The sequence below is a fragment of the Ranitomeya variabilis genome, chromosome 6, assembly GCF_051348905.1.
Source record: "Ranitomeya variabilis isolate aRanVar5 chromosome 6, aRanVar5.hap1, whole genome shotgun sequence".
Taxonomy (NCBI): Eukaryota; Metazoa; Chordata; class Amphibia; order Anura; family Dendrobatidae; genus Ranitomeya; species Ranitomeya variabilis.
In genome coordinates this window covers 581,463,318-581,489,029 of record NC_135237.1, presented here as the reverse complement: position 1 = coordinate 581,489,029, position 25,712 = coordinate 581,463,318, and the positions used below count along the sequence as shown (strand labels likewise).

At 50.9% G+C, this 25,712-nt stretch overlaps 1 protein-coding gene across 1 annotated transcript in view; it reads right to left on the bottom strand.

Annotated features, from left to right (window-relative positions):
• Positions 1–17,049: 17,049 nt before the first annotated feature.
• Positions 17,050–25,712, bottom strand: part of LOC143783347 (TBC1 domain family member 20-like) — a 61,333-nt gene continuing 52,670 nt past the window's right edge. Inside the window, exon 8 of the mRNA XM_077271752.1 lies at positions 17,050–17,744. Within this exon, the coding sequence (XP_077127867.1) occupies positions 17,513–17,744 (232 nt within the window). The 3' untranslated portion in view covers positions 17,050–17,512. The remainder of the gene's footprint in view (positions 17,745–25,712) is intronic.

The window sequence follows — 25,712 nt, the reverse complement described above, 5'->3', positions numbered from 1 at the left end:
AGAACAGCGCCACACTGCACTACTACAAGAGCACCGCTACAAGAGAACAGCACCACACTGCACTACTACAAAAGAACCGCAACACTACAAGAGAACAGCCCCACACTGCACTACTACAAGAGCACCGATCCGCTACAAGAGAACAGCGCCACACTGCACTACTACAAGAGCACCGCACCGCTACAAGAGAACAGCGCCACACTGCACTACTACAAGAGCACCGCACCAAGAGAACAGCGCCACACTGCTCTACTAGAAGAGCACCGAACCGCTACAAGAGAACAGCGCCACACTGCACTACTGCAAGAGCACTGCACCGCTACAAGAGAACAGCGCCACACTGCACTACTACAAGAGCACCGCACCACAAGAGAACAGCGCCACACTGCACTACAAGAGCACCGCACCACTACAAGAGAACAGCGCCACACTGCACTACTACAAGAGCACCTCACCACTACAAGAGAACAGCGCCACACTGCACTACTACAAGAGCACCGCAACGCTACAAGAGAACAGCGCCACACTGCACTACTACAAGAGCACTGCAACGCTACAAGAGAACAGCGCCACACTGCACTACTACAAGAGCACCGCTACAAGAGAACAGCGCCACACTGCACTACTACAAGAGCACCGCAACATTACAAGAGAACAGAGCCACCCTGCACTACAAGAGCACCGCTACAAGAGAACAGCGCCACACTGCACTACTACAAGAGCACCGCACTGCTACAAGAGAACAGCGCCACATTAAACTACTACAAGAGCACCGCAACGGTACTAGAGAACAGCGCCACACTGCACTACTACAAGAACACCGCACTGCTACAAGAGAACAGCGCCACACTGCACTACTACAAGAGCACCGCAACACTACAAGAGAACAGCGCCACACTGCACTACAAGAGCACCGCTACCAAGAGAACAGCGCCACACTGCACTACTACAAGAGCACCGCACTGCTACAAGAGAACAGCACCACACTGCACTACTACAAGAGCACCGCAACGCTACAAGAGAACAGCGCCACACTGCACTACTACAAGAACACCGCACTGCTACAAGAGAACAGCGCCACACTGCACTACTACAAGAGCACCGCAACACTACAAGAGAACAGCGCCACACTGCACTACTACAAGAGCACCGCAACGCTACAAGAGAACAGCGCCACACTGCACTACTACAAGAGCACCGCAACGCTACAAGAGAACAGCGCCACACTGCACTACTACAAGAACACCGCACCACTACAAGAGAACAGCACCACACTGCACTACTACAAGAACAACGCACCGCTACAAGAGAACAGTGCCACACTGCACTACTACAAGAGCACCGCACCGCTACAAGAGAACAGCGCCACACTGCGCTACAAGAGCACCGCACCGCTACAAGAAAACGGCACCACACTGCACTACTACAAGAGCACCGCAACGCTACAACAGAACAGCGCACTACTACAAGAACACCGCATTGCTACAAGAGAACAGCGCCACACTGCACTACTACAAGAGCAGCGCACCGCTACAAGAGAACAGCACCACACTGCACTACTACAAGAGCACCGCAACGCTACAAGAGAACAGCGCCACACTGCACTACTACAAGAGCACCGCACCGCTACAAGAGAATAGCGCCACACTGCACTACTACAAGAGCACCGCAACACTACAACAGAACAGCGCCACACTGCACTACTACAAGAGCACCGCACTGCTACAAGAGAACAGCGCCACACTGCACAAGAGCACCGCACCACTACAAGAGAACAGCGCCACACTGCACTACAATATCACCGCACCGCTACAAGAGAACAGCGCCACACTGCACTACTACAAGAGCACCACACCACTACAAGAGAACAGCACCACACTGCACTACTACAAGAGCACCGCACCGCTACAAGAGAACAGCGCCACACTGCACTACTACAAGAGCACCGTACCGCTACAAGAGAACAGCACCACACTGCACTACTACAAGAGCACCGCAACGCTACAAGAGAACAGCGCCACACTGCACTACTACAAGAGCACCGCAACACTACAAGAGAACAGCGCCACTACAAGAGAACAGCGCCACACTGCACTACTACAAGAGCACCACACCACTACAAGAGAACAGCACCACACTGCACTACTACAAGAGCACCGCACCGCTACAAGAGAACAGCGCCACACTGCACTACTACAAGAGCACCGCACCGCTACAAGAGAACAGCACCACACTGCACTACTACAAGAGCACCGCAATGCTACAAGAGAACAGCGCCACACTGCACTACTACAAGAGCACCGCAACACTACAAGAGAACAGCGCCACTACAAGAGAACAGCGCCACACTGCACTACTACAAGAGCATCGCACCACTACAAGAGAACAGCGCCACACTGCACTACTACAAGAGCACTGCTACAAGAGAACAGCGCCACACTGCACTACTACAAGAGCACCGCAACACTACAAGAGAACAGCGCTACACTACATTACTACAAGACCACCGCACCGCTACAAGAGAACAGCACCACACTGCACTACTACAAGAGCACCGCAACGCTACAAGAGAACAGCGCCACACTGCACTACTACAAGAACACCGCACCGCTACAAGAGAACAGTGCCACACTGCACTACTACAAGAGCACCGCACCGCTACAAGAGAACAGCGCCACACTGCACTACTACAAGAGCACCGCACCGCTACAAGAGAACAGCGCCACACTGCGCTACAAGAGCACCGCACCGCTACAAGAAAACAGCACCACACTGCACTACTACAAGAGCACCGCAACGCTACAACAGAACAGCGCCACAGTGCACTACTACAAGAACACCGCATTGCTACAAGAGAACAGCGCCACACTGCACTACTACAAGAGCAGCGCACCGCTACAAGAGAACAGCACCACACTGCACTACTACAAGAGCACCGCAACGCTACAAGAGAACAGCGCCACACTGCACTACTACAAGAGCACCGCACCGCTACAAGAGAACAGCGCCACACTGCACTACTACAAGAGCACCGCAACACTACAACAGAACAGCGCCACACTGCACTACTACAAGAGCACCGCACTGCTACAAGAGAACAGCGCCACACTGCACAAGAGCACCGCACCACTACAAGAGAACAGCGCCACACTGCACTACAAGAGCACCGCACCGCTACAAGAGAACAGCGCCACACTGCACTACTACAAGAGCACCACACCACTACAAGAGAACAGCACCACACTGCACTACTACAAGAGCACCGCACCGCTACAAGAGAACAGCGCCACACTGCACTACTACAAGAGCACTGCACCGCTACAAGAGAACAGCACCACACTGCACTACTACAAGAGCACCGCAACGCTACAAGAGAACAGCGCCACACTGCACTACTACAAGAGCACCGCAACACTACAAGAGAACAGCGCCACTACAAGAGAACAGCGCCACACTGCACTACTACAAGAGCATCGCACCACTACAAGAGAACAGCGCCACACTGCACTACTACAAGAGCACCGCTACAAGAGAACAGCGCCACACTGCACTACTACAAGAGCACCGCAACACTACAAGAGAACAGCGCTACACTACACTACTACAAGAGCACCGCACCGCTACAAGAGAACAGCACCACACTGCACTACTACAAGAGCACCGCAACGCTACAAGAGAACAGCGCCACACTGCACTACTACAAGAGCACCGCAACACTACAAGAGAACAGCGCCACTACAAGAGAACAGCGCCACACTGCACTACTACAAGAGCATCGCACCACTACAAGAGAACAGCGCCACACTGCACTACTACAAGAGCACCGCACCACAAGAGAACAGCGCCACACTGCACTACAAGAGCACCGCACCACTACAAGAGAACAGCGCCACACTGCACTACTACAAGAGCACCTCACCACTACAAGAGAACAGCTGCTGTGATCCTAGTGGTAGAGGATCGCAGAAATTCCAGCTAAGTCCGCAAACACAAAATCTAGCTCATAGGGAGGTGGTAACTTGGCTGACCGAATACCTGATCCTAGCACAACTAAAAGTAGCCGGGGAACGTACCTACGTTGATTCTAGACGTCTCGCACCAGCCGGAGAACTAAGTAACCCTTTCAGAGAAAATAAGACCTCACTTGCCTCAAGAGAAAGGACCCCAAAGTTATGATACAAGCCCCCAACAAATAATAACGGTGAGGTAAGAAGAAAAGACAAACGTAAGTATGAACTAGATTTAGCAAAGAGAGGCCCACTAATTAATAGCAGAAAATAGGAAGAGGACTCATGCGGTCAGCAAAAACCCTACAAAAATATCCACGCTGAATATCCAAGAACCCCCGCACCGACTAACGGTGTGGGGGGAGAATATCAGCCCCCTAGAGCTTCCAGCAAGAATCAGGAATCACATTGTAACAAGCTGGAACAAAATAGCAGCAATGCGAAGAAACAAAAATAAGTAAGCAGGACTTAGCTTATCTTGCAAAAAGCAGGAGACCAGGAGTCAGGAGCAAACAGACATAGACTGACTACATCGATTCCAGGCACAAGACTGAGTTTCCAGGAAGTCTAAATAGGAACACCCAAGGCCTAACGAACCAGGTGGGTACCAACCTGGAGAAAGACAATCCAAGTGTCATACAGCTAGTGATCACAAGAGGGAGCCAAGAAATACAGTTCACAACAGTACTCCCCCTTTAAGGAGGGGTCACCGAACCCTCACCAACACCACCAGGGCGATCAGGATGAGCAGCGTGAAAGGCACGAACCAAATCGGCCGCATGAACATCAGAGGCGACCACCCAGGAATTATCCTCCTGACCATAGCCCTTCCATTTGACCAGATACTGAAGCCTCCGTCTAGAGAGACGAGAATCCAAGATCTTCTCCACCACGTACTCCAACTCGCCCTCAACCAAGACCGGAGCAGGAGGGTCAACAGCAGGAACCACAGGCACAACGTACCGCCGCAACAAAGACCTATGGAACACATTGTGAATGGCAAACGACACCGGAAGATCCAAACGAAAAGACACCGGATTAAGGACTTCCAAAATCTTATAAGGACCAATAAAGCGAGGCTTAAACTTAGGAGAGGAAACCTTCAGAGGAACATACCGAGAAGACAACCAAACCAAATCCCCAACACGAAGTCGGGGACCCACACCGCGGCGGCGGTTGGCAAAACGCTGAGCCTTCTCCTGTGACAATTTCAAGTTGTCCACCACATGATTCCAAATCCGCTGCAACCTATCCACCACGGAATCCACCCCAGGACAGTCAGAAGATTCAACATGACCCGAGGAAAAACGAGGATGAAAACCAGAGTTGCAGAAAAATGGCGAAACCAAAGTAGCGGAACTAGCCCGATTATTGAGGGCAAACTCAGCCAATGGCAAGAAGGTCACCCAATCATCCTGATCCGCAGAAACAAAACATCTCAAATAAGCCTCCAGCGTCTGATTAGTTCGCTCCATTTGGCCATTAGTCTGAGGATGAAAGGCAGATGAGAACGACAAATCAATGCCCATCCTAGCACAAAAAGATCGCCAGAACCTGGACACAAACTGGGATCCTCTGTCAGACACGATATTCTCAGGAATGCCATGCAAACGAACCACATTCTGAAAGAACAAAGGAACCAGATCGGAAGAGGAAGGCAACTTAGGCAAGGGCACCAAATGGACCATCTTGGAAAAGCGATCACACACCACCCAGATGACAGACATTCCTTGAGACACCGGAAGATCTGAAATGAAATCCATGGAAATGTGTGTCCAGGGCCTCTTCGGGACGGGCAAGGGCAAAAGCAACCCGCTGGCACGAGAACAGCAAGGCTTAGCCCGAGCACAAATCCCACAGGACTGCACAAAAGAACGCACATCCCGCGACAAGGTAGGCCACCAAAAGGACCTAGCTACCAAATCTCTGGTACCAAAAATCCCAGGATGCCCTGCCAACACCGAGGAATGAACCTCAGAGATAGCTCTGCTGGTCCATTTATCAGGAACAAACAGTCTATCAGGTGGGCAAGGGTCAGGTCTACCAGCCTGAAATCTCTGCAACACACAACGCAAATCAGGAGAAATGGCCGACAAGATTACTCCCTCTTTAAGAATACCAGCTGGCTCTGAGACTCCCGGAGAGTCAGGCACAAAACTCCTAGAAAGAGCATCAGCCTTCACATTCTTCGAACCAGGCAGGTATGAGACCACAAAGTCAAAACAGGAGAAAAACAACGACCAACGAGCCTGTCTAGGATTCAGGCGCTTAGCAGACTCGAGATACATCAAATTTTTGTGATCAGTCAAGACCACCACACGATGCTTAGCTCCCTCGAGCCAATGACGCCACTCCTCAAATGCCCACTTCATGGCCAACAACTCCCGATTACCAACATCATAGTTCCGCTCCGCAGGCGAAAATTTCCTAGAAAAAAAAGCACAAGGTCTCATCACAGAGCAACCAGAGCCTTTCTGTGACAAAACAGCCCCTGCCCCAATCTCAGAAGCGTCCACTTCAACCTGAAAGGGAAATGAGACATCAGGCTGGCACAAAACAGGCGCCGAAGTAAACCGGCGCTTCAGCTCCCGAAAAGCCTCCACGGCTGCCGGAGCCCAATTAGCCACATCAGAACCTTTCTTGGTCATATCCGTCAAAGGTTTAACAACGCTAGAGAAATTAGCAATAAAACGACGGTAGAAATTAGTAAAACCCAAGAACTTCTGAAGACTCTTAACAGACGTGGGTTGAGTCCAATCATGAATAGCTCGGACCTTGACTGGGTCCATCTCCACTGTAGAAGGGGAGAAAATGAAACCCAGAAAGGAAACCTTCTGCACTCCAAAGAGACACTTTGAGCCCTTCACAAACAAAGCATTATCACGCAAAACCTGAAACACCATCCTGACCTGCTCTACATCGAGTCCCAATCATCAGAAAAAAACAGAATATCATCCAGATAAACAATCATAAATTTATCCAGATACTTCCGGAAGATGTCATGCATAAAGGACTGAAACACTGAAGGAGCATTAGAGAGCCCAAAAGGCATCACCAAGTACTCAAAATGACCTTCGGGCGTATTAAACGCAGTTTTCCATTCATCTCCCTGCTTAATGCGCACAAGGTTGTACGCACCACGAAGATCTATCTTGGTGAACCACTTGGCACCCTTAATCCGAGCAAACAAGTCCAACAATAGTGGCAAAGGATACTGAAATTTGACCGTGATTTTATTCAGAAGCCGATAGTCTATACAAGGTCTCAAAGACCCGTCTTTTTTGGCTACAAAAAAGAATCCCGCACCAAGAGGGGAAGAGGATGGACGAATATGTCCCTTCTCCAAAGACTCCTTTATATAAGAACGCATTGCGGCATGTTCAGGTACAGATAGATTAAATAATCGTCCCTTAGGAAATTTACTATCGGGAATCAAATCTATAGCGCAGTCACAGTCCCTATGCGGAGGAAGGGCACTGGACCTGGACTCACTAAATACATCCTGATAGTCCAACAAATACTCCGGAACTTCAGAAGGAGTAGAAGAAGCAATAGACACCGACGGGGAATCGCAATGAATTCCCTGACAACCCCAACTTGACACAGACATTGCCTTCCAATCCAAGACTGGATTATGGGTCTGTAACCATGGCAGACCTAAAAAGACCAAATCATGCATTTTATGCAGAACAAGAAAACGAATCACCTCCCGATGTTCAGGAGTCATGCACATGGTCACTTGTGTCCAATACTGCGGTTTATTCTCCGCCAATGAGTAAAATTTAGAAGACACCGCACACTCTTAATAGATATTTATGCAAATTGTGCAAAATTTATTCAATATAACACTACACGTTAGTGACACATGGGAGCAATGTACAATTATAGGATAAGCGACCACTTGTAGTAACAATTCAATTGACGTTTCGGCTCTCCTGAGCCTTACTCATAATATCGCTTAGTGAAGCAATGGTAGGTACACATAGCGAATTACTTGCTTACAGGTATAAGTGGTGCTATTGGCAGATAAGGCGGTGTGTGACCAGTCGTGGTATGCTGCCCTGTGTGCTGAACCTGGGGTGGTTATCTTGTAAAGCGGCGCTCCCGCGCCCTGCAGATGCCAGGAGCGCCGCTTTACAAGATAACCACCCCAGGTTCAGCACACAGGGCAGCATACCATGACTGGTCACACACCGCCTTATCTGCCAATAGCACCACTTATACCTGTAAGCAAGTAATTCGCTATGTGTACCTACCATTGCTTCACTAAGCGATATTATGAGTAAGGCTCAGGAGAGCCGAAACGTCAATTGAATTGTTACTACAAGTGGTCGCTTATCCTATAATTGTACATTGCTCCCATGTGTCACTAACGTGTAGTGTTATATTGAATAAATTTTGCACAATTTGCATAAATATCTATTAAGAGTGTGCGGTGTCTTCTAAATTTTACTTATACGGGGACTCTCCTGTCCGTGACACCTGCACCTCACTCTCCAAATTGACTGAGTGCACACCAATTATACCTTATTTATTCTCCGCCAATGGCGTAGCATCAATTCCTCTAAGAGGAATGGGATTTTTTAAAGGCTCCAGGACAAAACCACAGCACTTGGCAAACGACAAGTCCATAAGACTTAGGGCAGCACCTGAATCCACAAATGCCATAACAGGGTAGGAAGACAATGAGCAAATTAGAGTTACAGACAAAATAAACTTAGGATGCAAATTACCAATGGCGACAGGACTAACCATCTTTGTTAGGCGTTTAGAGCATGCTGAGATAACGTGTAGAATCACCTCAGTAAAAACACAACCCATTCTGACGTCTGAGATTTTGTCGTTTGGTTCTAGTCTGAATTCTATCACATAGCATTGAGTCAGGCGTCCGTTCAGACAACACCGCCAGAGGATTAGCAGATTTGCGCTCCCGCAAACGCCGATCTATCTGAATGGCCAGAGCCATAGAATCACTCAGACTTGTAGGAATGGTAAAACCCACCATCACATTCTTAATGGCTTCAGAAAGGCCATTTCTGAAATTTGAGGCCAGAGCACACTCATTCCATTGAGTGAGAACGGACCATTTCCGAAATTTTTGGCAATACACTTCAGCCTCATCCTGGCCCTGAGAGATAGCCAGCAACGCTTTTTCTGCCTGAATTTCAAGATTGGGCTCCTCATAAAGCAATCCGAGCGCCAGAAAAAAAGCATCAATATTTGCCAATGCCGGATCTCCTGGCGCCAATGAAAAAGCCCAATCCTGAGGGTCGCCACGCAAGAAAGAGATAACAATTTTAACTTGCTGAGCTGAGTCTCCAGACGAATGCGGTCTCAAAGATAGAAACAATTTACAATTATTCCTAAAATTCCTAAATTTAAATCGATCACCAGAGAAAAGCTCCGGAATAGGTATCTTAGGCTCTGACATAGGACTACTAATAACAAAATCCTGAATGCCCTGCACTCGTGCAGCAAGCTGATCCACACTAGTAATCAGAGTCTGAACATTCATGTCTGCAGCAGAGCTTCAAGCCACTCAGAGGAAAAAGGGGAAGAAAAAAAAAAAAAACCTCAGAACTTCTTTTCTTTTAATCCCGCTTCTGCAATGCATTAAATATTCACTTTTTTGGGCCTGGAATACTGTTATGATCCTAGTGGTAGAGGATCTCAGAAATTCCAGCTAAGTCCGCAAACACAAAATCTAGCTCATAGGGAGGTGGTAACTTGGCTGACCGAATACCTGATCCTAGCACAACTAAAAGTAGCCGGGGAACGTACCTACGTTGATTCTAGACGTCTCGCACCAGCCGGAGAACTAAGTAACCCTTTCAGAGAAAATAAGACCTCACTTGCCTCAAGAGAAAGGACCCCAAAGTTATGATACAAGCCCCCAACAAATAATAACGGTGAGGTAAGAAGAAAAGACAAACGTAAGTATGAACTAGATTTAGCAAAGAGAGGCGCACTAATTAATAGCAGAAAATAGGAAGAGGACTTATGCGGTCAGCAAAAACCCTACGAAAATATCCACGCTGAATATCCAAGAACCCCCGCACCGACTAACGGTGTGGGGGGAGAATATCAGCCCCCTAGAGCTTCCAGCAAGAATCAGGAATCACATTGTAACAAGCTGGAACAAAATAGCAGCAATGCGAAGAAACAAAAATAAGAAAGCAGGACTTAGCTTATCTTGCAAAAAGCAGGGGACCAGGAGTCAGGAGCAAACAGACATAGACTGACTACATCGATTCCAGGCACAAGACTGAGTTTCCAGGAAGTCTAAATAGGAACACCCAAGGCCTAACGAACCAGGTGGGTACCAACCTGGAGAAAGACAATCCAAGTGTCATACCGCTAGTGATCACAAGAGGGAGCCAAGAAATACAGTTCACAACAAACAGCGCCACACTGCACTACTACAAGAGCACCGCAACGCTAAAAGAGAACAGCGCCACACTGCACTACTACAAGAGCACTGCAACGCTACAAGAGAACAGCGCCACACTGCACTACTACAAGAGCACCGCTACAAGAGAACAGCACCACACTGCACTACTACAAGAGCACCGCAACATTACAAGAGAACAGAGCCACCCTGCACTACAAGAGCACCGCTACAAGAGAACAGCGCCACACTGCACTACTACAAGAGCACCGCACCGCTACAAGAGAACAGCGCCACACTGCACTACTACAAGAGCACCGCAACGCTACAAGAGAACAGCGCCACACTGCACTACTACAAGAACACCGCACTGCTACAAGAGAACAGCGCCACACTGCACTACTACAAGAGCACCGCAACACTACAAGAGAACAGCGCCACACTGCACTACAAGAGCACCGCTACCAAGAGAACAGCGCCACACTGCACTACTACAAGAGCACCGCACCGCTACAAGAGAACAGCGCCACACTGCGCTACAAGAGCACCGCACCGCTACAAGAAAACAGCACCACACTGCACTACTACAAGAGCACCGCAACGCTACAACAGAACAGCGCCACACTGCACTACTACAAGAACACCGCATTGCTACAAGAGAACAGCGCCACACTGCACTACTACAAGAGCACCGCACCGCTACAAGAGAACAGCACCACACTGCACTACTACAAGAGCACCGCAACGCTACAAGAGAACAGCGCCACACTGCACTACTACAAGAGCACCGCACCGCTACAAGAGAACAGCACCACACTGCACTACTACAAGAGCACCGCACCCCTACAAGAGAACAGCACCACACTGCACTACTACAAGAGCACCGCAACACTACAAGAGAACAGCGCCACACTGCACAACTACAAGAGCACCGCAACACTACAACAGAACAGCGCCACACTGCACTACTTCAAGAGCACCGCACCGTTACAAGAGAACAGAGCCACACTGCACTACTACAAGAGCACCGCACTGCTACAAGAGAACAGAGCCACACTGCACTACAAGAGCACCGCACCACTACAAGAGAACAGCGCCACACTGCACTACAAGAGCACCGCACCGCTACAAGAGAACAGTGCCACACTGCACTACTACAAGAGCACTGCACCACTACAAGAGAACAGCACCACACTGCACTACTACAAGAGCACCGCACCGCTACAAGAGAACAGCACCACACTGCACTACTACAAGAGCACCGCACCGCTACAAGAGAACAGCACCACACTGCACTACTACAAGAGCACCGCAACGCTACAAGAGAACAGCGCCACACTGCACTACTACAAGAACACCGCACTGCTACAAGAGAACAGCGCCACACTGCACTACTACAAGAACACCGCAACGCTACAAGAGAACAGCGCCACACTGCACTACTACAAGAACACCGCAACGCTACAAGAGAACAGTGCCACACTGCACTACTACAAGAGCACCGCAACACTACAAGAGAACAGCGCTACACTGCACTACTACAAGAGCACCGCAACGTTTTTTCGTACGTCGGGTCCGCCATTTCCTACCGCGCATGCGCGGCCGGAACTCCGCCCCCTCCTCCCTGGGACTTTACAATGGGCAGCGGATGCATTGAAAAACTGCATCTGCTGCCCACATTGTGCCAAATTTTCACAACGTGCGTCGGTACGTCGGCCCGACGCTTAGTGACAGGCCCATACCGACGCAAGTGTGAAAGAAGCCTTATGCGTATTGATGTGACACAGATAGATATATATATATCTATTTGATAGTTCACATGTATTGCTACACTGTTCCTTAGGGAAAGCAAGTGCCCCGGACCAGTATAGTGTAAGGGGAGCAGTACCCCAGGTTGGCCACTAGATGGGGGCATTATAGAGATAGTGTAGTTAGTGCATACACATAGTTAATTGTTGGAGGGGCACGGTGGGGAGAGGATAGTGAGGGCTTCCTTTTAGTTCAGTTGGGGCCGGGGCACCTGTGTGGAGCACAGGGCTGGCTAGCCCAGGGCAACACGGTGCCCCGAAACGTTTTTGACAGAAGAGTGGGCCCAGCAGTCAGTATCCAGGGGGCCAGAGTACAGAACGAGGCACAGCAACACTAGAGATAGCGGTGCAGTATAAGTGGGACTGCAGTGCTACAGGAAGAAGGCTAAGCAGAACGGGAGCAAGGTATCCAAAATGTGGCAGATTTTTGTGTGGGCTGCTATTCTAAGGACCGGGGCGAAATGGCAGAGAATACCTCCACGAGAAGCAGGAATTCTGGGCATTGAGGACACTGAGGGACCGGAGGAAACAAACCGTCCCGAGGACAGGCTTAGTGGCAAAGAGAAGAGGCAAGGTACAGAGAGATTGTTGCCTAATGCTGTAATTCACTGTGCCCTGGATAATGCTGTGTTAAGTAAAGAAGTTGAAGTTAAAGTGAAGCCGGACTGTGTCTCTTTAATTGCGGAGCAGCCTGTAGAGAATACACTCTCGTGCCGGGAGACCCCAGATGACACAGAGAAGCAGCACTGAGGTACTAAGGGAAGGAAACATGAACGTTTGCTGGGAGTGGGCCAGGGAGTGATACAGGGATTACTGACGGCCATGACAGCAGCCCTGGCCCCCAACATCCTACACCACTACAAGAAAAACCTCCACAACAGGGATGCTTCACCGGCACCGCTCTGAGAGCACCGCACCAAGAGTGCCATACCGTACCTGTCACGATTCACTGGGAGGATACCTTTATCATCCCCACCACTCACACCAATTTGTCATGAACCGGGGTTGCTTGGTTGCCCCTGATTCTTTTCTGAAGGGGATTTATCTATATCCCACTTCCCAGTTCCGGTTTGGAACTTGCAGCTCTCTGGCGCCCCATTACCCTCAGGTCAGACCGGGTACTGCACCTAGGATAATTAGTCGCCAGAAAGGCTGCCTTACTTAGTACTGACTAATGGGCACACTGCAGCGAGGGCAATATAACTACTCCCACTCTGGCGGGAACAATAATTATCAATGCCACCAGTCACCACACAGCCTCCCAAATGCGCAGGACAAAGTCGCTGCCACCAGCTCCGACTGCTTACTTAGTACCGGGTCCGGAGCCAACACAGATTAGTAGCTTAATTCACGTCAGAGGACGTGACAGTACGTTATAGAGCAAGGAGAAACAAAACTAGCAATTTTATATATTTTATCCAAAAAAGGTAGACAATGTTTACAAAAGGTAAAAGGATATTACAAAAGTAGACAAGTATTGTGTGTACAGTACAATTACAAATAAAATGGGACTAAAGTTGAAAAAACACTTGAATTTCGTTCAGATTATTTCATCTCCTGGCTCCTGAGCTCAGGGGGACACATCTACAGTGCTTTGTGAAAGTATTCGGCCTCCTGGAACTTTTCAACCTTTCCCCACATTTCATGCTTCAAACATGAAGATACCAAACGAAATTTATTGGTTATTTAAAATTTTTGTGGAAATTCACAAACTGAAAAGTGGGGCGTGCAATATTATTCGGCCCCTTTACCTTAATACTTTGTTGCGCCCCCTTTTGCTGCGATTACAAGTCTCTTGGAGTATGTCTCTATCAGTTTTGTACATGGAGAGACTGAAATTCTTGCCCATTCTTCCTTGGCAAACAGCTCGAGCTCAGTGAGGTTTGATGGAGATAGTTTGTGAGCAGCAGTTTTCAGCTCTTTCCACAGATTCTCGATTGGATTGAGGTCTGGACTGTGACTTGGCCATTCTAACACCTGGATACGTTTATTTGTGAACCATTCCATTGTAGATTTTGCTTTATGTTTGGGATCATTGTCTTGTTGGAAGACAAATCTCCGTCCCAGTCTCAGGTCTTTTGCAGAATCCTGGTTTTCTTCAAGAATGGTCCTGTTTTTTGCTCCATCCATCTTCCCATCAATTTTAACCATCTTCCCTGTCCCTGCTGAAGAAAAGCAGGCCCAAACCATGATGCTGCCATTACCTGCAGTTCATCCACAGTGATCATGGGCCTCTTGGCTGCATCTCTGATCAGTCTTCTCCTTGTTTGAGATGAAAGTTTAGAGGGACGGCCGGGTCTTGGTAGATTTGCAGTGGTATGATACTCCTTCCATTTCAATATGATCGCTTGCACAGTGCTCCTTGGGATGTTTAAAGTTTTGGAAATCATTTTGTGTCCAAATCCTGCTTTAAACTTCTCCACAACAGTATCACGGACCTGCCTGTTGTGTTCCTTGGTCTTCATGATGCTCTCGGTGCTTCACACAGAACCCTGAGACTATCACAGAGCAGGTGCATTTATACGGAGACTTGGTTACACACAGGTGGATTATATTTATCACTAAATGGTGGCCCGATTCTAACGCATCGGGTATTCTAGAATATGTATGTATGTATGTATGTATGTATGTACATAGCAGACACGCAGTATATAACACAGCCACGTAGTATATAGCAGCCATGCAGTATATAACACAGCCCACGTAATATATAGCACAGCCCACGCAGTATATAACACAGCCCACGTAATACAGTATATAGCACAGCCCACGCAGTATAACACAGCCCACGCAGTATATAACACAGCCCTCGCAGTATATAACACAGCCCTCGCAGTATATAATACAGGCCACCCAGTATATAACAGCCCACGCAGTATATAACACAGCCCACGCAGTGTATATAACAGCCCACGCAGTATATAACAGCCCACGCAGTATATAACACAGCCCACGCAGTATATAACACAGCCCACGCAGTATATAACACAGCCCACGCAGTATATAACACAGCCCACGCAGTATATAACACAGCCCACGCAGTATATAACACAGCCCACGCAGTATATAACACTGCCCACGTAGTGGCGGCCGTGACCAATTAGCGACGTGGGACGTGACAGACAGACAGACGGAAGTGCCCCTTAGACAATTATATATATAGGTCATTAGGCATTGAGGACAACACTGGATCATTCAGAGATCCACAATTAACTTCTGGAGGGAGTTTGCTGCACTGAAAGTAAAGGGGCCGAATAATATTGCATGCCCCGCTTTTCAGTTTTTGAATTTCAACAAAAATTTAAAATAACCAATAATTTTCATTCAACTTCACATTTGTGTTCCACTTGTTGTTGATTCTTCACCAAAAATTTACATTTGGTATCTTTAAGTTTGAAGCATGAAATGTGGGAAAAGGCTGAAAAGTTCAAGGGGGCCGAATACTTTCGCAAGGCACTGTAGATGCATACCACACATCTGTCTAGCAGCTAGACCTCGGACAAAAGACACTGAAAGACTCGTGTCCCACTCAGTTATCTCCGAGCCCAAACCCAAGGCACTCCCCCTGTGGTGACCTCCCTCAGAGGCTGGATCCTCCCCTTTCTTAGAGTTATGACAAACCATTTTTATACCTAGCTCGCTGTATGTACCTCATATACGAACGACACAATGATCAGGAGGTGTACCACGTTAGGGGGGGTTTCTTTTAAGTATAAACACGGCATAGATACATGACCCACTTACGGAGAAATCCACTCCTTGCAACTCGTTGGGTTTAGCTCCTAGCGATTTCCGTGAGTTATAGATCTCTCGATGGACATCCGGAATATATAATCCTTGTATCTCTAGCCCTGATCAGTGCCAGTATACCTAGCTTTACAAGAACAAAAGAATCCCATGCTTGCTATACCAGTTTTAGCCAGTATCAAGAGGGAGGGGGATGAGGGGTTTTACACAGAGTCTGGCTTAGCAGCTCGAAGCCATATAAATTCTTTAGTGAAGCAAGTGAGGGTTGCTAGCACACTGGGCTCACATTATACTATATAGCAGGGGGGAGGGAGTTGCCTGCCGGCTAAGAGTGAGGAGTTTTTCTAGGCAGAGTGAGAAGAGGGGGGTCGGAAAAGCCCACAGCATGTGTCTGAAAAACCATGGAACTTTGAGGTATATACTCAAACCATGGCATATTCATATTATCGTGACAGTACCGCTGCAAGAGTACCTCACCATCACATCACTACAAGACCGCTGCTACCTGACAATGAGAATCAAACTTTTGCACCCATGACCACAGAGACTGCAGTGAAGAGCGATTAATGAGGCTATTACAGCAGACAGAAAATATAAATATTTATATAAAAAACCCAATAAATATTACATGATCATGTGACCCCCCCACAAGACCCGCCCCTGCTCACACTCTCCTTCCCCTTCTCCATTGGTCCCCGACACATTCTCCTACCTTTGTAGGCCTCACTGCTTCTCCCTCCTTACCCTTCATCCTCACCCTTCACTTTATGTCCCCGTTGGCGCCCTGTTCTCACTCCAGATCACCGCCAGCCCCCCTCTTACTTTCTGCCCCCTCTCTCTCGCTCCAAGCATGGTGTGCTGACATCAGTCCATGTACAGAGAGGGATCGGGTCCCCGTGGCCCCCTCGCTCCAGGACCCGGTCACTCCACCACACTCCAGGACCCTGTGGGTCCCCCCTCCTCACCCCAGGATCCCATCAGGTAACCCCTCACTTCAGGTCCCCGTCGCGCCCCCCCATTATTCCGGTTTCCCGTGGGTCTCAACTCTTCACTCCAGGTCCCCGTGGGTTTCCCCTCCTCACTCCCGATGGCCCTCTCTCACTCCAGGGCCCCGAAGGCCCCCACCTCCTCACGCCAGGTCTCCGATGGCCCCACCTCCTCACTCCAGGTCCCCAACAGCCCATTCCTTCTCACTCCTGGCCGTCCTCCTCACTCCAGGTCCCCTACAGCCCCCACCTCCTCACTCCAGGTCCTTAACGGCCCATTCCTTCTCATTCCTGGCCGTCCTCCTCACTCCAGGTCCTTGATGGTCCCCTCCTCCTCACTCCAGGTTCCCAATGGCCCCCACCTCATCACTCCAGGTCCCCAACGGCCCATTCCTTCTCATTCCTTGCCGTCCTCCTCACTACAGGTCCCCTACAGCCCCCACCTCCTCACTCCAGGTCCCCTACGGCCTGCTCTCTTACTTTCTGCCCCCACAGTCCCGCTCTCATTTTCGTGCTCTGCTGTACCCACTGTATCTTCTTCCATTTCATATGCTCATTGATTCTTGTCCTGGAGTCTCAGAAAAGTCCCAGCAATAAATCCGGTCCCCACTCCAGGGCAGTCTGAGTGACAGCGAGAGCTGCAGCCCCCAAGGAAGCAGAGATCCCCCACACGGCCAGCTTTAGCAGGGTGTTCTGAGACCGAGTGGGAAGCATATCAGACGGTGGGATCAAGTGCTGACGAAGCACAAAGTCTGGCCGCTGCTGGGATCTGGAGATCGTCAGGGAGCAGAAGGACGCTGCGGAGATACTAAAAGACATAACAGGAGGAGATGATGAGAAGGGTGAATCTGAACCCCAAAATATACACAAAGGGATCACAGAGGGATCAATTTAGTCTATGCCCAAAGAGGAGTCTCAGCGAGCGCTCACATCAGCCCGTGCACAGAGAGGGATCAGAGCGAGCGCTCACATCAGCTCATGCAGAGAGGGATTAGAGCGAGCACTCACATCAGCCCGTGCACAGAGAGGGATCAGAGCAAGGGCTCACATCAGCCTGTGCACAGAGAGGGATCAGAGAGAGCACTCACATCAGCCAATGCACAGAGAGGGATCAGAGCGAGCACTCACATCAGCCCGTGCACAGAGAGGGATCAGAGAGAGCACTCACATCAGCCAATGCACAGAGAGGGATCAGAGTGAGGGCTCACATCAGCCCGTGCACAGAGAGGAATCAGAGAGAGCACTCACATCAGCCAATGCACAGAGAGGGATCAGAGAGAGCACTCACATCAGCCAATGCACAGAGAGGGATCAGAGAGAGCACTCACATCAGCCAATGCACAGAGAGGGATCAGAGAGAGCACTCACATCAGCCAATGCACAGAGAGGGATCAGAGCGAGCACTCACATCAGCCCGTGCACAGAGAGGGATCAGAGCGAGCACTCACATCAGCCCATGCACAGAGAGGGATCAGAGCGAGCACACACATCAGCCCATGCACAGAGAGGGATCAGAGTGAGGGCTCACATCAGCCCGTGCACAGAGAGGGATCAGAGAGAGCACTCACATCAGCCAATGCACAGAGAGGGATCAGAGCGAGCACTCACATCAGCCCGTGCACAGAGAGGGATCAGAGCGAGCACTCACATCAGCCCATGAACAGAGAGGGATCAGAGCGAGCACTCACATCAGCCCATGCACAGAGAGGGATCAGAGCTCACATCAGCCTGTGCAGAGGGATCAGAGCGAGTGCTCACATCAGCCTGGGCACAGAGGGATCAGAGCAAGCGCTCACATCAGCCCGTGCACAGAGAGGGATCAGAGCGAGCACTCACATCAGCCCATGCACAGAGAGGGATCAGAGCGAGCACTCACATCAGCCCGTGCACAGAGAGGGATCAGAGAGAGCACTCACATCAGCCCGTGCACAGAGAGGGATCAGAGCGAGCACTCACATCAGCCCGTGCACAGAGAGGGATCAGAGAGAGCACTCACATCAGCCCGTGCACAGAGAGGGATCAGAGCAAGGGCTCACATCAGCCTGTGCACAGAGAGGGATCAGAGAGAGCACTCACATCAGCTCGTGCACAGAGAGGGATCAGAGAGAGCACTCACATCAGCCCGTGCACAGAGAGGGATTAGAGCGAGCACTCACATCAGCCCGTGCACAGAGAGGGATCAGAGAGAGCACTCACATCAGCCCGTGCACAGAGAGGGATCAGAGAGAGCACTCACATCAGCCCGTGCACAGAGAGGGATCAGAGAGAGCACTCACATCAGCCAATGCACAGAGAGGGATCAGAGTGAGGGCTCACATCAGCCCGTGCACAGAGAGGGATCAGAGCAAGGGCTCACATCAGCCTGTGCACAGAGAGGGATCAGAGCAAGGGCTCACATCAGCCTGTGCACAGAGAGGGATCAGAGAGAGCACTCACATCAGCCCATGCACAGAGAGGGATCAGAGAGAGCACTCACATCAGCCCGTGCACAGAGAGGGATCAGAGAGAGCACTCACATCAGCCAATGCACAGAGAGGGATCAGAGCGAGCACTCACATCAGCCCGTGCACAGAGAGGGATCAGAGAGAGCACTCACATCAGCCCGTGCACAGAGAGGGATCAGAGCGAGCACTCACATCAGCCCGTGCACAGAGAGGGATCAGAGAGAGCACTCACATCAGCCCGTGCACAGAGAGGGATCAGAGCAAGGGCTCACATCAGCCTGTGCACAGAGAGGGATCAGAGAGAGCACTCACATCAGCCCGTGCACAGAGAGGGATCAGAGAGAGCACTCACATCAGCCCGTGCACAGAGAGGGATTAGAGCGAGCACTCACATCAGCCCGTGCACAGAGAGGGATCAGAGAGAGCACTCACATCAGCCCGTGCACAGAGAGGGATCAGAGAGAGCACTCACATCAGCCCGTGCACAGAGAGGGATCAGAGAGAGCACTCACATCAGCCAATGCACAGAGAGGGATCAGAGTGAGGGCTCACATCAGCCCGTGCACAGAGAGGGATCAGAGCAAGGGCTCACATCAGCCTGTGCACAGAGAGGGATCAGAGCAAGGGCTCACATCAGCCTGTGCACAGAGAGGGATCAGAGAGAGCACTCACATCAGCCCATGCACAGAGAGGGATCAGAGAGAGCACTCACATCAGCCCGTGCACAGAGAGGGATCAGAGAGAGCACTCACATCAGCCCGTGCACAGAGAGGGATCAGAGAGAGCACTCACATCAGCCCGTGCACAGAGAGGGATCAGAGAGAGCACTCACATCAGCCAATGCACAGAGAGGGATCAGAGTGAGGGCTCACATCAGCCCGTGCACAGAGAGGAATCAGAGAGAGCACTCACATCAGCCAATGCACAGAGAGGGATCAGAGAGAGCACTCACATCAGCCAATGCACAGAGAGGGATCAGAGAGAGCACTCACATCAGCCAATGCACAGAGAGGGATCAGAGAGAGCACTCACATCAGCCAATGCACAGAGAGGGATCAGAGCGAGCACTCACATCAGCCCGTGCACAGAGAGGGATCAGAGCGAGCACTCACATCAGCCCATGCACAGAGAGGGATCAGAGCGAGCACACACATCAGCCCATGCACAGAGAGGGATCAGAGTGAGGGCTCACATCAGCCCGTGCACAGAGAGGGATCAGAGAGAGCACTCACATCAGCCAATGCACAGAGAGGGATCAGAGCGAGCACTCACATCAGCCCGTGCACAGAGAGGGATCAGAGCGAGCACTCACATCAGCCCATGCACAGAGAGGGATCAGAGCGAGCACTCACATCAGCCCATGCACAGAGAGGGATCAGAGCTCACATCAGCCTGTGCAGAGGGATCAGAGCGAGCGCTCACATCAGCCTGGGCACAGAGGGATCAGAGCAAGCGCTCACATCAGCCCATGCACAGAGAGGGGTCAGAGCGAGCGCTCACATCAGCCCATGCACAGAGAGGGATCAGAGTGAAGGCTCACATCAGCCCGTGCACAGAGAGGGATCAGAGCTCACATCAGCCCGTGCACAGAGAGGGATCAGAGCGAGCGCTCACATCAGCCCATGCACAGGGAGGGATCAGAGCGAGCGCTCACATCAGCACATGCACAGAGAGGGATCAGAGCGAGCGTTCACATCAGCCCGTGCAGAAAGAGGGATCAGAGCGAGCGCTCACATCAGCCCATGCACAGAGAGGGATTAGAGCGAGCACTCACATCAGCCCGTGCACAGAGAGGGATCAGAGCGAGCACTCACATCAGCCCATGCACAGAGAGGGATCAGAGCGAGCACTCACATCAGCCTGGGCACAGAGGGATCAGAGCGAGCGCTCACATCAGCCCATGCAGAAAGAGGGATCAGAGCGAGCGCTCACATCAGCCCATGCACAGAGAGGGAACAGAGCGAGCGCTCACATCAGCCCGTGCACAGAGAGGGATCAGAGCTCACATCAGCCCGTGCACAGAGAGGGATCAGAGCGAGCGTTCACATCAGCCCGTGCACAGAGAGGGATCAAAGCGAGCACTCACATCAGCCCATGCACAGAGAGGGATCAGAGCGAACGCTCACATCAGCCCATGCACAGAGAGGGATCAGAGCGAGTGCTCACATCAGCCCATGCAGAAAGAGGGATCAGAGCGAGCGCTCACATCAGCCCATGCACAGAGAGGGATTAGAGCGGGCACTCACATCAGCCTGTGCACAGAGAGGGATCAGAGAGAGCACTCACATCAGCCAATGCACAGAGAGGGATCAGAGCGAGCACTCACATCAGCCCATGCACAGAGAGGGATCAGAGCGAGCACTCACATCAGCCAATGCACAGAGAGGGATCAGAGCGAGCGTTCACATCAGCCCGTGCACAGAGAGGGATCAAAGCGAGCACTCACATCAGCCCATGCACAGAGAGGGATCAGAGCGAACGCTCACATCAGCCCATGCACAGAGAGGGATCAGAGCGAGCACTCACATCAGCCCATGCACAGAGAGGGATCAGAGCGAGTGCTCACATCAGCCCATGCACAGAGAGGGATTAGAGCGAGCACTCACATCAGCCCGTGCACAGAGAGGGATCAAAGCAAGCACTCACATCAGCCCATGCACAGAGAGGGATCAGAGCGAACGCTCACATCAGCCCATGCACAGACAGGGACCAGAGCGAGCACTCACATCAGCCCATGCACAGAGAGGGATCAGAGCGAGTGCTCACATCAGCCCATGCAGAGAGGGATCAGAGCGAGCGTGCACATCAGCCCGTGCACAGAGAGGGATTAGAGCGAGCACTCACATCAGCCCGTGCACAGAGAGGGATCAGAGCGAGCACTCACATCAGCCCATGCACAGAGAGGGATTAGAGCGAGCACTCACATCAGCCCATGCACAGAGAGGGATCAGAGCGAGCGTTCACATCAGCCCGTGCAGAGGGATCAGAGCGAGCACTCACATCAGCCCATGCACAGAGAGGGATCAGAGCGAGCACTCACATCAGCCTGGGCACAGAGGGATGAGAGCGAGCGCTCACATCAGCCCATGCAGAAAGAGGGATCAGAGCGAGCGCTCACATCAGCCCATGCACAGAGAGGGGTCAGAGCGAGCGCTCACATCAGCCCATGCACAGAGAGGGATCAGAGCTCACATCAGCCCGTGCACAGAGAGGGATCAGAGCGAGCGCTCACATCAGCCCATGCACAGGGAGGGATCAGAGCGAGCGCTCACATCAGCCCATGCACAGAGAGGGATCAGAGCGAGCGTTCACATCAGCCCATGCAGAAAGAGGGATCAGAGTGAGCGCTCACATCAGCCTGTGCACAGAGAGGGATCAGAGCTCACATCAGCCCGTGCACAGAGAGGGATCAGAGCGAGCACTCACATCAGCCCATGCACAGAGAGGGATCAGAGCGAGCACTCACATCAGCCCATGCACAGAGAGGGATCAGAGCGAGCACTCACATCAGCCCATGCACAGAGAGGGATCAGAGCGAGCGTTCACATCAGCCTGTGCACAGAGAGGGATCAGAGAGAGCACTCACATCAGCCTGGGCACAGAGGGATCAGAGCGAGCGCTCACATCAGCCCATGCAGAAAGAGGGATCAGAGCGAGCGCTCACATCAGCCCATGCACAGAGAGGGGTCAGAGCGAGCGCTCACATCAGCCCATGCAGAAAGAGGGATCAGAGCGAGCGCTCACATCAGCCCATGCACAGAGAGGGGTCAGAGCGAGCGCTCACATCAGCCCATGCACAGAGAGGGATCAGAGTGAAGGCTCACATCAGCCCGTGCACAGAGAGGGATCAGAGCTCACATCAGCCCGTGCACAGAGAGGGATCAGAGCGAGCGCTCACATCAGCCCATGCACAGGGAGGGATCAGAGCGAGCGCTCACATCAGCCCATGCACAGAGAGGGATCAGAGCGAGCGTTCACATCAGCCCGTGCACAGAGAGGGATCAGAGTGAAGGCTCACATCAGCCCGTGCAGAAAGAGGGATCAGAGCGAGCGTTCACATAAGTGTTATGACCCCAATGGCGAGGGTCTCAGAGGAACGTGGAAGTCTGCAGAATACAAAAATCCAGCTCATAGGGCAGTGGTAACTGGGTTGACCATATATCTACTCCTAACGCCAACACTAGAAGTAGCCGGGGATCATTCCTACGTTGATTCTAGATGACACGCGCCAGCCGGAGAATCTAGCTACCCCTAGTAGAGGAAAACAAAGACCTTTCTTGCCTCCAGAGAAGGGGACCCCAAAGCTGGATAGAAGTCCCCCACAAATAATGACGGTGAGGTAAGAGGAAATGACAAACACAGAAATGAACCAGGTTTAGCACAGAGAGGCCCGCTTACTGATAGCAGAATAAAGAAAGGTAACTTATATGGTCAACAAAAACCCTATCAAAATCCACACTGGAAATTCAAGAACCCCCGAACCGTCTAACGGTCCGGGGGGAGAACACCAGCCCCCTAGAGCTTCCAGCAAAGGTCAGGATACAGATTAGGAACAAGCTGGACAAAAATACAAAACCAAAACAAATAGCAAAAAGCAAAAGGCAGACTTAGCTGATATAACTGGAACCAGGATCAGTAGACAAGAGCACAGCAGACTAGCTCTGATAACTACGTTGCCAGGCATTGAACTGAAGGTCAAGGGAGTTTATATAGCAACACCCCTAACTAACGACCCAGGTGCGGATAAAAGGAATGACAGAAAAACCAGAGTCAAAAAACTAGTAACCACTAGAGGGAGCAAAAAGCAAATTCACAACAGTACCCCCCCCTTAGTGAGGGGTCACCGAACCCTCACCACGACCACCAGGGCGATCAGGATGAGCGGCATGAAAGGCACGAACTAAATCGGCCGCATGAACATCAGAGGCGACCACCCAGGAATTATCCTCCTGACCATAGCCCTTCCACTTGACCAGGTACTGAAGCCTCCGCCTGGAGAGGCGAGAATCCAAGATCTTCTCCACCACGTACTCCAACTCGTCCTCAACCAACACCGGAGCAGGAGGCTCAGCAGAAGGAACTACAGGCACAATGTACCGCCGCAACAAGGACCTATGAAATACATTGTGAATAGCAAACGACACAGGAAGATCCAGACGGAAAGATACAGGATTAAGGATTTCCAATATCTTGTAAGGCCCAATAAAACGAGGTTTAAATTTGGGAGAGGAGACCTTCATAGGAACAAAGCGGGAAGAAAGCCATACCAAATCCCCAACGCGTAGTCGGGGACCCACACCGCGGCGGCGGTTGGCAAAGCGCTGAGCCTTCTCCTGTGACAACTTCAAGTTGTCCACCACATGATTCCAGATCTGCTGCAACCTATCCACCACAGAATCCACCCCAGGACAGTCAGAAGGCTCCACATGACCCGAAGAAAAGCGAGGATGGAAACCAGAGTTGCAGAAAAAAGGCGAAACCAAGGTGGCGGAACTAGCCCGATTATTAAGGGCAAACTCAGCCAACGGCAAGAATGTCACCCAATCGTCCTGATCAGCAGAGACAAAACACCTCAAATAAGCCTCCAAAGTCTGATTGGTTCGCTCCGTCTGTCCATTAGTCTGAGGATGGAAAGCAGATGAAAACGACAAATCAATGCCCATCCTACTACAAAAGGATCGCCAGAACCTGGAAACGAACTGGGATCCTCTGTCTGACACAATATTCTCAGGGATGCCGTGCAAACGAACCACGTTCTGGAAAAACACAGGAACCAGATCGGAAGAGGAAGGCAGCTTAGGCAAAGGAACCAAATGGACCATCTTGGAGAAGCGATCACATATCACCCAGATAACGGACATGCCCTGAGATAGCGGAAGATCAGAAATGAAATCCATGGAGATATGTGTCCAAGGTCTCTTCGGGACAGGCAAGGGCAAGAGCAAACCGCTGGCACGAGAACAGCAAGGCTTAGCTCGAGCACAAGTCCCACAGGACTGCACAAATGACCGCACATCCCTTGACAAGGAAGGCCACCAAAAGGACCTGGCCACCAAATCTCTGGTGCCAAAAATTCCCGGGTGACCTGCCAACACCGAGGAATGAACCTCGGAAATGACTCTGCTGGTCCACTTATCCGGGACAAACAGTCTGTCAGGTGGACAAGACTCAGGCCTATCAGCCTGAAATCTCTGCAACACACGTCGCAGATCCGGAGAAATAGCTGACAAGATAACTCCATCTTTAAGAATACCAACAGGATCAGCGACTCCAGGAGCATCAGGCACAAAGCTCCTAGAAAGAGCATCGGCCTTCACATTCTTTGAACCTGG